Here is a 15,211-nt window from a genome sequence, read left to right as displayed (position 1 = left end):
TCACACTCTTCTCCACATTCATTCTCTGTTTTTCAGCTTTCTTTCATTTTCTCAAACTCAACTCAGCAATGGCATCATTCAGAACATTCGCCGTCGTACTCTGTGTTGCTCTGTTCGCACTTTCTGCTTCCGCACAAGACTTATCTCCAGCTTCGTCTCCGGCGCCGTCTCCTGACGCCGGAGCAGCTGGATCCATTTCCGGCTCCGCGGCAATGATGGTTGCCTCGTTGGTGGTTTCCATGCTTGCCGTGTTGAAGAACTAAATTTGATTGACTTCTTTTTTACGGAGTGATTATCTATGTATACAGAGAGAGTTCGTTGTTCTTATTATTATTATTATGATGAGATTTTCATGTATTATTCTTGATTAGCTATGATTTATTATTGTTAATTTGTTGTAGGTGATAGAGGGAAATAAGAGGAATTCTGATATGATCCTCATAGTGTCATTCATGTCTATATTTTATTATGATGTAATATATGATTATATTATATATAAATACACAGCTCATTATTATTGGTATACTTTTCATTCTTCATTTTTCTTCTTAATTGCTCCTATGCCACTGTTTGTTATCTCTCTTGATGATTCTGTTTCTTATACAGTTTCATGTTGTATGGGCAAGATTAGAGTATGCTTAATTAACTTCGATAAATTTTAGGTAGAAGTCAAAAATTAATTTCGTAATATAAACAGATTAAATTAAAAATTAAAAAGAAAACTAAACTAAAATTTTTAAATAATTACGAAGGAAAGTTGAAGTTTTTTGGTTGAAATTTCCCTATTGAATTATTCAAATGCAGTGTTAGTAAGGTTGAAATGAATAAAGTGAATTACATTGAATGAATTAAGAGGTTAGTGTGGTGAACAACTAGGTTTGAAAAGATGTAGCACTAAAACTAATAAAAGAGGGCATGGACTAGCTAGCATGTAAGTTTTTAGTGGAGAAGACTAATCACAAAATCAGAATAAATAAACTTCTAACTTCTTTTAAGACAGAATAAAGATTATAAGGATGAAAACTAAGATTCACCTATTTTAGGAATTTTTGTTGTATACATGCTACTGGAGACAATACAACGAATCACGGGTGTAAGTTAATAAAAGTTGAATGCTTTTTTTTTTTTTGTATTTGTTTTTCTTTTTCCTTTTTTTGGGTGGTTGTGTTTTGAAGAAAAAGAATAATGGGAAAGGAAGGAAAATCAGTAACTTGGACAATAAGATACGTCACTTTGTTGTTGGACTAATCTTTCGGCAGCATGAATGCATTGTTTGTTTTCATATGGTTTCGTAACAGCTTTAGCCGCAATAAAGTATCGTTCTTTTCTATATATTATAAAGTTCAAAACAATGCCATGACCAAAATAAAGACGAATGTTTATTAGCCAGCTCATAAATATAACAAAAACTGAGAAACAATACACATGATGATTTAGTTGGAGACAGATATTCATAATTTTCTTAATTAGTAATGTCATGTTTAAATAAGGCTATTAGTTAATTACAACAATGTTGGTGTAACGGATAGAATGTTTACTTCTTCCACGTTAGAGGTTACATTAGCTGCTATTTGGAACAAACCCAAATGATTTCAGAATTGTTGATTTTGGTGGAAACCTTTTTCACATTAAGATTTAAGTTTAGAATACTTTACTATTTCTTTCGAGATTGATTGTAGTTTAGTGTAATTCTACCTACTTTTATTTAAAAGTGTTTACTTATAGTACCTACAACTAAGATGCCTAAATCAAATATAAAAAAGAGTCTCGTTCCACATGTAAAATGTTCAATGCTCAATCGTTGTAAGATTATACTCAAATTTTAACGGGTTATTTATTCTATATAACTCATTCAAGTTGGCAATGAGCCAATGAGTTTAATAATCAACTTGGGTTTGGTTTATCGTTAGAAAAAAAAGTGTGAAAATAGCAAAATAAAATATTCCAATACAAAATAAATATTGTTTTAAAAGTCTTATGCTTTATTATGAATTGAAAATTACAAGTTTTAAAAAGATTATGGGAGTGTTCCGTTTTTGGTCGGAGATTAAGCGCTTTTTTTATTGTTTTTTTTTTTTTGGACAAGATATTAAGTGAGTTTGAATAAGACATAAGACCCAATCAAATCAGGCCAGTAAGCGTTTATTGGTCAAACCGAGACAAAAGGTTTGACTGTTTCATGGACACCTTGGCTACTGATTGAAAAAGAATTATAAAATCTTCAACTTTATTGACTTCGTAATTGAGCGTTACTGCTCAATAGAAATGCGTGTCGAAAAATTTTGGCTACCCATAGCCTGAAACAGAACCTAGAGATTAGATACTGGAACTCACTTCCACTCTTGCTTAGTTTCATAGTTGTTGATGATGTTTTTGGGGCTTCTATGCTTCGTAATGTAACCGTTTAGTTTTTTCTTTGTCCTGGGCCTTTGGCCCCTCAATCTACCAAAAAAAAAGAAAAAAAAAAGAAATGCGTGTCCAAAAATTTTGTAATAAACTTATAGATGTATAAAAACTTAAACACTAAAATATTTTGCAATGAACTTATAATTTTTAAAAGGAAAAAAATACAAAGTAATTTTTTAAAGAACTATAATGCTAGACTTATGGATTATGCACCAATTTATATACACGTGGTGTTGGGGGCACTGGCTAATGCAGTTAGGCGATGTTACTATGAACTATTTGAACTTGGCCATGGAATTTAAGGTTGGGGATATGCATGTTAAGCTTTAGGGTGAGCGATTGTTCCAACCTGGGGCAATTGAAAGCAGGGCTCTTAATAAGATTGCTTCCTCCCTCCACTTATGTGTGCTTGAGCCAATTGACCCTACTTCAGAATCACCAAAACAAGATGAGCAAGTGCTACAATTACTACATGAATACCAAAAGGTGTTTTAAGGACCTAATCAATTACTTCTACCACGGGATATCGAAAAACATTTGCAACAAGGTGTTGATATGGTGAATGTCGCCCCTATCATTACCCCCATTACCAAAAAGAGGAGATTGAGAAATTAGTGGCAGAGATGCTGTAAGCCGAGACATTCGAGAGAGTTACATTGTCTTCTCTAGTCCAGTGTATAGAAGAAGGATGGGAACTGGCGTTTTTGTGTTGATTATCGTGCTTTCAATGCTATTATAATAAAAGACAAGTTTTCAATCCCCACCATTGATGAAATTTTTTATGAGTTGTGTGGTGTAGAATATTTCTCTAAGATAGACTTGCGTTCGGGGTATCACCAAATTCGAGTGCATGATATCAACATTCCAAAGACGTCTTTTCGGACTCATGTAGGACCTTACGAGTTTGTTGTTATGCCGTTTGGTCCCACCAATGCTCCTTCTACCTTCCAGGCCACTATAAACAAAGTCTTTGGCCCTTATCTCTGGAAGTTCATCACTGTATTTTTCGATGATATTCTAATTTACAACAAATTCAAAGAAGAGCACTTACATCACCTTAAGACAGCCCTCGCTGTGTTGCAGCAACACCACTTCCTTGCCAAGTTCTCTAAATGTATTTTTTGTCAGCAACAGGTTGAGTATTTGGGACATGTGGTGACTAAACATGGAGTTTAGGTAGATAATTCTAAGATTGCTGTCATCGTCGATTGGCCCAGGCCTTCCAACCTGAGACCACTGCATGGGTTCCTTGGCCTCACAGGTATTAATTACCGTTGCTTTGTGGCTAAGTATGCACACCTCGCTGCCCCATTGACAGAACTTTTCAAGCACAACAACTTCCATTGGGGCCACATAGCTGACCTTGCTTTTGAGAGACTCAAATCAACCCTGACACAAACATCAATGTTGGCTCTTCCAAATTTCTCTCAACCTTTCATGGTCAAGATGGATGCCTCGGGTCATGGCATAGGAGCAATACTATCACAGCAGGGACATCCTATAGCTTACTTTAGTAAAAAGCTTAACCAGCGCTTGTCAGTTGCTTTGCCTTATATTCAGGAGCTTTATACTATTACCCAGACAGTGGCCAAGTGGCGGCACTACTTGCTGGGGAGTCGGTTCTACATTAAGACCGATCATTAGGGTCTTTGTGAACTCATGAACCAGGTGGTCCTTACACCAAAACAGCAGTATTACCTTACAAAGTTATTGGGATTCGACTTTAAGGTAGTGTATCAATTTGGCAAGACGAACTTAGCTGCTGATGCCTTATCAAGACAGGGTGAAGAACCCTCTGAGGCCTGCTGAAATCACTTCATCAAACACATTAAGACGTCGACTGGAATTAAAGTGAATTAAACTTAGCAATTTAAGGACCTAAAATGCATGTTTTTACTCTTAAGCACAAGTTAGGAGAAATTCACAAAACCATGCTATTTCATTGAATAAATGTGAGATAAGTTGATAAAATCCACTAAATTCAACATAAAATAAACTACAAAATTAGAGTTTATCACCTGCCTACAAGCCTTTTCAACTGTCAATACCTCATTGACTCCATCACTCTTGGGTTACGTGGGAGGACCCTGACACTCCTGGGTGCCAGATTTTGAGGGCCTTCATACTCAGCTACTTAATGAATTTCATGCGACGCCTATGACGGGGCATCCTAAGGTACTTAAGAGTTATAAGGTTGTTGGTGATTTATTTTTTTTTGGCCAGGCCTGCATAGAGATATGTACAAATTTGTTCAGCAATGCAGCATATGCCAATCTACCAAATACATGACTTCCAAATCTCAAGGACTCCTCAACCCCTTACCTATGTTGTGTGGACCATGGATAGAACTTTTAATAGACTTTATTGTTCAGTTACCCAAGTCAGCAGGATATACTGCTATTATATGGTGGTTGATCGTTCAACAAAACTGCTCATTTTGAACCTCTGAGAGCCGACTTCACTGCGAGTTCAGTTGCAAGTCTTTATTGCATCGGTGGTTAAATTACACGGCTTTCGCTCTATCATTATTTCTGACCGAGACCCCGTCTTCAGTCTTCCTCAATCGCTTCTGGTGCAGCCTCTTTGAGTTCACCGGTAGCCAACTATGTTACAGTATGGCGTATTATTCGCAAAGTGACGGTCAGATTGAGGTCATTAATAATTTCCTTGAGCAGTACCTACGTGCTTTCTCTCATTCGCAGCCGCAACAATGGGTGGCCTTTCTTCCCCAGGCCGAATTTTGCTATAATAGCTCATTCACTCTGCAATACAGATGACACCGCATGAGGCAATGCACGATTTCCCAATGAACTTGCCCCCTAGCTACTGCCCTGTTGCTTCCCCGTGAGATATTGAATGATGAGTTGGGTTTTTACCTGCACCACGCAAGAACCCGCATGAAGAAACAAGCAAACCAGCACCGTTGTGACAAGGAATTCAAAGAGGGGGATTGGGTTTTGCTCAAGTTGAAGCCTTACCTTCAAATATCCCTCTTCCATAGGGAGCATCCAGAGCTTGGCAAGCGCTTCTTTAACCACATCCCGCGACGTGTTGGGAAGGTGGCGTACTGCCTCGACCCTGGTGCTGGCTGCAGCACCCACAACGTTCTAACCTGCACCTACGGCGATTTTAGGGAAGCACTCCGTCTCGAGAGATGGAAAACAAGTGGACCAGGTCCTCGTGGATTAGGAGGGCTTACCACGGGAGGAGACAACTTGGGTGGACTTCGACTAGCTGCTGCATATGTTTCCAGAATTGGACCTTGAGAGCAAGGTCATTGTCGAGGAGGGGATAGCTGATACAAGCGCTCTAACTCAGCCTCACAAACAAGCCCAATAGAAGAGATTACAGAACTTGGAGCTGGATCAACTAAGGAAGCAAGCCCAGTTGGTAAGAATGTGAGAAAATCCCTCAATTGGATGGAGGACTACTAGATGGGGATGTAAATGGAAAGCATTGTAAAGGAAGCCAGAGGAGTTAGTTAGGATGGGGATATTCAAGAAAGGGTTATATTGTATGGGGAGAATAGAATGACAGCAAAGAAGAATAACAACTTGAGAGTGAGGAGTCTAATTTCCCTAGACTCAAAGTGAGGGAAAGTGTGACCATCATACGTTTGCATTTGCTGAATCTTTCAATACATATTCTCACAGATTTCTTTCTTCCATTATTGTTGCATTATAATTCTATTGCTGAGCCAACAATATATATATAATAAGAAAATTTCAAAGACAGACAGACATGAATATTAGGCTGCAAAATAAATTTCACCATCATATAGCATTTTGTTGATTCCTAAAGTTGTAGACAGTTTAAAATATCCAAACATTTTGTCCCAAAACAGCTAGGTGTTCATATTCTTCAAAAGCAAGTTAAAGACGGCATTATAACTAAACCTTAATTAAATCCATCAATCATCATCAATGGATTCGCCATCACTGTCTTTGCCATCCCTGGCTTCATTGTTGCTGTATTCGTCATCACTGAATCCAAATACTGGCATACCAGACATCATCATTGATGATATTGCAGCATCAATAGGATCGAAATCTTCATCATCAAAATCATCATCACTATCAAAGAAATCATCCTGGGGAAAGAAATGTGAATCTCCGTAAGTAGGACCAGCCAGTTCATCAGCTAAAGCCATCTTCTCCATTGCACTCATATCATCGAACCACTCCATGTCTTTCAAGATGGAATAAAACTCATGAGGATGCAAATCAAATTCACTGAGCTGAGACATGATGTCATATTTGTTGAGATTGTCTCCTCCAATTTGAGGTTGTGGCCTGGTTTGCCTCTGTTTGCGCAAGACAGGTTTTACAGCATGCTGAAAGCAAGAATCAAAATATCATCAGGGTGGTCATTTGCTAAACTGTTGCAATAAAATAAATAAATAAACAATATTAATATGTCAATAAACAAAGCAAAGATTCGGAAGTGACTAAAAAAAGGAGAACTTCCTATTCATTTTGGATTTGTTATTATTAAGATTCTCATGAACATTTGGCAATGAGGCATCAGTTATCAGCTATTTAAACGCTCCGATTCCAAAAATAAAAAATTCAAGGGAATATACTCTCAACACATCTTTATTACACATCTGGTTAGAAATCAAGCCGCATTTGGTTGGAAGGAGTTTCGCAGATTATAAAATGCTAATATGGTCATGTTGATTTTGTAACAAAAGGTTATGTATAATCCAATTCAAGGAGTGACAAAAGTCAAAACACAATTAAGCTCTGTTTGGATATTGTACTGAAACATAAATATGGAGCTGGAGACAGAGACATTGGGATAGAGACATAAAAAATTGTCTCTGTATCTTGTTTGGCAAAATAAGGATACAAAGATTGAAAAATTTAAGAGTCAGTTTTGCTTCCATCTTCTTACCATCGACACCAAACCACCATCTACTTTCTTCCAACACCATTCTTAACTGATAAAAATTTCCATCTCTGTCCGTTGTTGTGTCCCCCATTTTGGATTGTGAAGAAAATATGTACATTTCTGTCTATAAAACAATTTTTTTCCTGTTTCTATATATTTCCTTCTTTCCAAACATCTTTCTGTCTTTGTTTTTCTATTTCTATTTCTATATATTTCCATCTTGGGGCAGAAACCTGACAGAGCTTTAGAGAACATGTATAGGTGCATAGAAAGACATAGTGAGAATATCCATCTTAATGAAAAGAGAGACATGGAGACCGCATTTTATTGCTCTATGTCTGATATTGCTTACATAGTCACGTTTAAAATGAGGCAGGCATGGATAAAATAAAAGAAACTACGAGAGAGATGGAAACTCGATTACCTTATACATACAACTAGTTCCATGAGGGCACTGCCTGGTTCCAAATTTAAAATACTTGCAATCAATCAACCTGGAAAAAGATAAAAAATAATCATGATCATCAGATAGTTCGCTAATTAGACTCGACTGAGTGTAAGAGCTCTTTTTAACACGAAAATATGGACTCCGGTGCAATGAATGCATATTAGTGGACCCGAGTTCACTAATTTGAGTAAAGCGAACTAAACAGGATAACAGACCATATTTAGATGCATGCATCTTATTAGATCAACTCAACCAATTGCCAAAGATAATTTCAAGGAAACAAACCAATCACTAAACATTCAATTCCAAATAAAGACTCTGCAGAAGAAAGAAAAATAGAGAAGAAATTACTTGCAGTTCGCCTTGTAATTGTCAATAATTGCCTGTTTTTCTTCCTTTGTAGCATACCAAATGTCACTTTGAACATAAAAAGATGAATGCTTGCGGCACACAGGGCAGTCCATTGCATTGGTTGGGGCCATATTGCGCCACCTGATGATGCAGTCTAAACAGAAAGGATGGTCACATTCAGATAGCAAACCAAACTTGCGCTGAGATGGTCTAGGCTTCCGCAGAACGCGCTCCAGGCAAACACTGCATTCTATATCTTGACTATTCTTCATTATCTCAGCCTTTTCCTTGCATATCTTCATGTGGTTCGACCTTTGTTCCAGATTGGTTGGATGCAGACAAGGCTTTCTGCAGTACAAGCAGAGGATTCCATGAATTTTGGTACACTTATCCCTTGAGGTGCAGTTGGCCGCATCAAATTCACAGAACAAATTCTCATCCAGCATAGCAGGAGCGCTCGATTCACCAACTTCACAATGAGTCCCTTGAGAATGTTGATTCTTGTGTTGTAAGCTACTAGTGTGTTTGTCAGTTGGTGACAACACTTTCGTATCCGCCTTCCGAACCCAAGTAAACTTTCCCTTAGCAGCACTATGAATCATGGCAGATTGTGAAACCAAAGATACAGGTCCATTTGCTGAAGCTGATGCTGATGCCTGTGATGGTTTGACATGCCTATTCCTGCATTGACTGCCATAAGCACAGTAGCCCTTCTGATAGAACAAGCAAATCTGTTTATCAAAGGAGAAACCAAAGTGTGAACAAAAAGATTATATATTAATTAGTAGGTAAATAGTACTATAGAAGATAGAAAGAACTATATAGTCTCCTACATCTGAAGATACAAGAATTGTAAATTCGTCACGTACATCTGAAGAAGCCTCATTTCTCTCATGGGAGAAGCAACACAGCTCCCCTTTCAAACATGTTCCACGGGCATAGAACTTGCAAAATCTGAAAAAAGCATTGATCAAACAATAAAATCAAATCAAATCAAAATCAACTAATAAGTGGAATTCATTGAAAGGATTAGCAATGCACTATTAAGTTAAACTCTAAAATAAAATCACTGATCAGAATCAGATCATAGATAAAACCCTAAAACATAGAACTTGCAAACTCTAAAGCAATTCATGGATAAGGAAATGAATCAAATAATAAGTTATGAATTCAATGAAGAAAGTGACAATGCCAAACAGAGAAACCCTAAACCCTAAAACATAGAACTTGCAACCTTTTTACACAATTTCATCAATAAAATAAATAAAATGAAACAAATAGAATCATCCAAGAAGCGAGGAAATTCATTGAAAACGTTAACAATGTAGAAGGAGAACTATGCAAGACCCTATGTTTAGAGATATTTCATTATCTGCACAGAAAGAATTCCTTTCACTAGCATAAAAAAAGATAATACATTACTCAACCATGGTATTTCTAATGGAAGCAAAAATTAAAAAAAAAAGTAAAAGAAAGAGAAAAAAAAAGTGAGAAAACTCTAAAGAAAGTAGTTGGAAAAAGTTGACACTGAATATTTCGTAAAACTGTAACCCTAAGAGAAACGGGTGAAAAAAGAAAATGCAACGATGGAAGAGGAATCAGAAGAGTTGAGGAAATGCACCTGTTGCTTTTGGCGGTGGCCATGGCGAAAGCGATCGATGAAGCTTTTTCTGAGTGTGATAGAGTTCGTATTTTGGCGGCACAGTGCTTTTTTTCTTTTCTCTTTTGTTTGAAAAATAGAATTATAGATTAAAAGTTAAAAAAGGGGATAGGTGAGACCTTAAAATAAGACTGTTTGGGCCAAGTCCGTTAACTTTGTCCGTTTAATATTTTAAACAGACAGATTTTTAATTTTGATATTACGTCCGTAAAAATGAAATTTAATGGGTTTAATCTAATTAATTCGTGAAATAAATGAGTTCACCTATAAAATAAGCAGACCGATTTGTTTAATCTGTTAAAATTTTTCTTTTTTTTAATGTTTTTAATAATTTTTTAACAATTCAACTTAAATACTTTGTTTTAATAAAAAATATTTGAAATTTCAATCCAATAATACACTAAAAGAAAAAATGGCCCAAAATTAGTAGTTTAGTTCAAAAATTATTTTTTTAATTTTTTAATTAAAAATAATCTATTTAAATAAAAATAAAAGAGTTGGTTTATTTAGCTCAATAAACTTATCTTAAATAGATTAAACTTTTTTTTTATTGACAGCGAGGCAAGAATGTCTAAAAAAAATAAACTAGATTACGATTGTTCTAAAAAAAGAAATGTTTAAGGAGTTTGCAAGAAATACAAGGAGGTAAACTAAGAAAAATATGACCGTCCAAAGGATAAACTGACCATAATTAGCCAATCCATCTGCACAAGAGTTACCTCTCTAAATTGATGTTGAATCCGCCAACATGATAACATGTTGCACCTCTCCCTAATAGCCAGAATAAGAACTCTAGATGAATACAAATCGGTGTCATTATGCAGAAGAAGACGAACAGCAACAGCCGAATCAACCTCAATAAAAACATGATCATAGCAAGACTCACAGCCAACTCTACCCCCATTAAAATATCCTAAAGTTCTGCTAAAGTAACCATGGAGAAAGCTAGGTTGCACTAAAACAAGCCAGGAACCGACCATCATTATCTCTAGTGATACCACCACAAGCATCTCTCCCATTTTTAAACACCAAACCATCCATATTCAACTTAACAAATGGAGAATCAGGAGGGATCCATTTAAAATAACATCTCCAAGATAGAAAATAAATATATTTCTTCGGTACCATAAGGAATTTATTGTTGTGATAAAAAGAAGGGGCCAATACTGTCCTCAAGAAAGAGATTTGGGTGATAAATTTTCTAACAACCAATACAAAAGAGGAGAGTTAAAAAAATTACTTGGACCCAAACTATTATCAATGCTCATTTACGTTCTTCTCGCAACTCTATAATCACTGAGCACGTGAAGCAAAGATTTAGGAGCTTCCCCACAAATAGCACATCCATCAAACTGTGCCATATGTCTTCTAACACACTACTCATTTGTCAAAAGCACTTGATTCGCAACAAGCCAACAGAAAGATCTCAATCGCTGCGGAATCTCCAGCTTCCAAATTCTAGAAAAGAGATAAGCATTTGACTCATTTGCAGGATTTGAATAGACAGCACAAGCCGATGTAATCGAAAAAATACCATTTGCAACATGGAGCCAAGCCAAGTAATCAACGCTTAACTCTGGTTCGGGAGGCTTGATGGACACAAAAATAGGATACTAATCTTCTCCCAATAGGGTCACGATACGTTCAAAGTTCCAATTGCTATCAATCACGTACTCACAAACTTGATCATCTAATATCTCCTCGGTGACTTTCGGCTAAGCAAAATCAACAAGTCTCCGGATATCAGGAATCCATTGGTCAGACCAAAAGTTAAACTCAGCTCCAGAATCAATCCTCCAAATAAGATTGTTTTCAAAATCTTTCCATACCGAATAGATACCTTGCCAACCATTCGATGTGGTTCTGAGATGTTTAATCCTAGGAAGGAGTGCTTCTCCACACCCATATTTACTTTGCATCACTTTGACCTAAAGGGCTTCCCGATCATGAACAAGCTAAGCTTCCAGGATAATTTTATCAAATTAGCTTTTTCCAAAACTCTCGTTAGTCTGAAGCCGAGACCCCCGTGAGATTTCAGCGAAGAAATCTTGCCCCCAACTAAGGAGATGATGTTTATTAACCAAATTGGCTCTTCCTTGGATTAAATTATAGAAAATACTATCAATTCTATCACAAATCTTCAAAGGAAGCTTCATATGTATAACCTAAGACGAAATAGTGGATAATGTAGATTGCGTAAGAGTGATTCTACCAGCCAAAGAAAGATTCTGAGCTTTCCAAAAATTGAGCCAATTCAACATTCTATCAAGAATGAATTGGAAGTCTTCCTTTCATGCCCTTCCACGTAGCAAAGGAACTCCCAAATACTTGCAAAATCCGTCATAAGTCTCATCCCAAGAACATTACTAAAGTTACGTTTCCTTTCCAAATGCAAATTATCAGAGAAAAAGACATAAAATTTAGAAAAATTAACCTTTTGGCCTGAACAACAGAAAAAATGGTCTAAGATATCCTACACCACTTGCACCTGCTCTGTAGTAGCTTTCGAAAATAAGACAATGTTATTAGCAAAACAAATATGAGAAAAATCCAGTCCCCCTCTATTAAGCGTAATCGGTTCCCAAAAATGATGCTCAACCGCAAAAGAAACAATTTGGGATATGCGCTTAATACACAACACAAATAAATAAGGAGAGATAGGATCCCCATGCCGAATACCTCTAGAGGGCATGAAAGATGTTGATGGAGTACCATTCCACAGAACTTTTATCTCCGCCGAAAAATAGCAGTGATAGATCATATCAACCAAATTCTCTGGAATATTAGATTCGAGATCAATTTTAATAGCCATAAAATCACCATCCTCCTTCTTAGACCGCATAGATTGTAGAACTTCTTGTGTAATTATTATCAGCGTTTTGCTTCCCCGGAACGAAGTTAGATTGTGAGGAACTAATCAGCTTAGGCATAATTTCTTTTAATATTTATGACAAAATCTTGGTAATAAGCTTATATGAGACATTGCATAACCCAATAGGCCAAAAATACACTATAGTTTTAGGATTATCCACTTTTAGAATAAGAGAAATAAAAGTACTATTTGCTACCTGAATTTTCTGATGATTCTAAAACACTCTATCTACCCATCTGATAAGAGTTTTTAACGACTCCCAATTATTTTGATAGAACATAGGTGGCAAACCATCTGAACCCGAAGATTTACAAGCACCCATGGAGAAAAGAGTATATCTAATTTTTTTTTTCAGGTGAGATATCCTTATCCAAACGCTCATTTTCTTCATTAGTAAACATAGAGAATAGCCCAAGGGCTTCAAACTTCTCATATTCACTATTATCCGTATAGAGATTCAGAAAATAATTAACATTGAGTTTCTTCAGCTGCTGATTATCTTCAATCCAACTACCTTCTTGATTTTTTAGCATACTCACTTAATTTCTTCTTTTCCTAGTCGTTACTAGGCTATGGAAATAAGAGGTATTTCTATCACCATAATTAATCTACTTGCACCGGGAATATTGCTTCCAATAAATCTTCTCTTGAATTAATAAAGAATTCAATTCCTTCTATATGGACTTTTGCAAATCCTCCAGATTCGGGTTCACTTCAAAAGATAAGTTTGTAGAAATTTTCTGGAGTCTAGCTAAAAATTGTGATTTTCTTCTAGCTAAGTTTTCAAAGACCTTTGCATTTCAAAGTTTAGCGTCAGACGTGAACGATGACACATTTTTCTCAAGAGGATTTGTAGAGCTCTAGCTATTAGGTAGCAAATTCTAAAGTCGTTATGAATCAACCACGAACCTAAAAATTTGAAAGGCCGCATCAGAATATTTTATAGGCCTTTCATATCTAATAAGATGGGGATATTATCAGACTTTAGTTTGGGTAAGTGTTTCGTAACAGTCTGAAAGAAACGCTGAGATCACAAGATATTCACCACATACCTATCTAGTCTTTTTCAAACTGTGCCACATTACCAGGTGAAGGGAACCAATATATATCCTGTAATCCAGAATCTAATAAACAAGCAGCAAAATGATGATGATATCTTGACAAACTTAAGTTTCCACCAATATTAGCACTACTTAAGACAAAATTAAAATCACCTCCAACACACTATTTTCCTTGCGCCTGATCTGCTAATCGTCTAATATTAGACCATAATTCTAATCGAAGACCCAGATGCGGCAAATCGTATACCACAGTAAAGAACCAAGGCACTTTATTATAGAAAGAGACTTTAAGATGATTAAATTGTCTATAAAATTCTAGATGATCAACTTTTCAGCTCCAATCGTTTCACAAGACCCAACCTCCATTTTAGAACCCGACATCTTTCACTAGATGCCAAGAAGAAAAACCCAATTTACTCGCAATTTTTGTTGTTTTAATTCTAAAGACATGAGTTTCTAACAAACAAAGCAAATGCGAATGGAATTTTTCACACAAATCTCTAACCAATCTAAAAAATCCTTTGAACTTGCACCTCTACAATTTCAAGTTATTATATTCATAAATAAAATAATAATAACAGAACAAAAGACAGAAAAAAATAAATAATAAAATTACTGAACATCTTTCTGCAGAGAGGTATAATCCTCCACCACCATGTGAGTAGATGTCTTCTCCAATTCTGGAGTACTAGACACTGCCACTTCTATCTCGAAAGCTTGAAAAATATACAAGTAAAACAATGAAAATAAGTAGTTTATGTTGTAAAATAAAAGATATAAAATAGAGATGTATAAATAGAAGACTTTATTATTAATATAATTAGCTCAATAATTATTATATATATATAATAATATTATATGTTGTATTGTGTATATATATACAAAGATAAGAAAAAGTATTAAAAATAAAGAGAGAGAGATTTGCATTTGATACTATCTCAATATAATAAAGATGGTTAATATTGCTATTAATATTATATGTAAAGAGTAATAGAAAATAGAATTTAAAATACTTATAAAATAAAAGAAGAGAAAGAATTGTAATAGCAATATAAGAAGAAGGGTATTTGATTGCAACATAAAAGAGAGAAGTATTAGTAAGAAGAGAAAGAGAAAGAGTATATTAGCTTTCTTTTTATTGCTGTGTGTGTGTTTATTCAGATGGATGCTACTTCTATTTATACACACAAATGGTCATCACTTTTCAACCTTCATTAAATCCATTCTCTCTTGAGAATGATTCCTTCAATATTGAGAAGTTGAGTCTACGTGGTCATCCATATCACAACAGTTTAGTAGTTGTAGTTTTTTTATACTTATTGACGGTCAAATCAAACTTCACTTATTGCATTTTTTAATATAATATAGTTATTCATACTATTGTTGTAATAGAGATTAATTTAATGTGTATAAAAAATAAAAAAAATTAATTGAGATAACAAATTACTTATAATTTAACAAAAAAAAATATTTTGTTCAAATTTTAAAAATAACAAAAGAAATATTTTTTATAAATTATA

General features: G+C 35.4%; 1 protein-coding gene and 1 long non-coding RNA gene across 3 annotated transcripts; both read right to left on the bottom strand.

Moving 5' to 3' along the window:
* Positions 1-3,235: 3,235 nt before the first annotated feature.
* Positions 3,236-6,043, bottom strand: LOC110274706 (uncharacterized). Its single transcript, XR_008002197.1, has 3 exons — positions 5,385-6,043; positions 4,729-5,282; positions 3,236-4,631 (listed from the first exon to the last, which is right to left on the bottom strand). It is a non-coding gene; the product is annotated as an uncharacterized LOC110274706 (long non-coding RNA).
* Positions 6,044-6,129: 86 nt separating this feature from the next.
* On the bottom strand, positions 6,130-9,847 carry LOC107463087 (E3 ubiquitin-protein ligase makorin). 2 transcript variants are annotated; one of them, XM_052253073.1, is made up of 5 exons: positions 9,720-9,847; positions 8,932-9,052; positions 8,099-8,829; positions 7,724-7,793; positions 6,130-6,739 (listed from the first exon to the last, which is right to left on the bottom strand). In XM_052253073.1, the coding sequence occupies exons 1-5, from the start codon at positions 9,740-9,742 to the stop codon at positions 6,317-6,319; spliced, it is 1,368 nt and encodes a 455-aa protein (XP_052109033.1). In that variant the 5' UTR covers positions 9,743-9,847; the 3' UTR covers positions 6,130-6,316. The 2 variants fall into 2 exon arrangements, with proteins under 2 accessions (XP_052109033.1, XP_015937308.1); XM_016081822.3 differs by having other exon boundaries at positions 8,968-9,052.
* Between the last annotated feature and the right edge of the window lie 5,364 nt (positions 9,848-15,211).

The sequence above is a fragment of the Arachis duranensis genome, chromosome 8 (genome assembly GCF_000817695.3).
Source record: "Arachis duranensis cultivar V14167 chromosome 8, aradu.V14167.gnm2.J7QH, whole genome shotgun sequence".
Classification (NCBI taxonomy): Eukaryota; Viridiplantae; Streptophyta; class Magnoliopsida; order Fabales; family Fabaceae; genus Arachis; species Arachis duranensis.
This window is presented reverse-complemented; position numbering and strand designations above follow the sequence as displayed.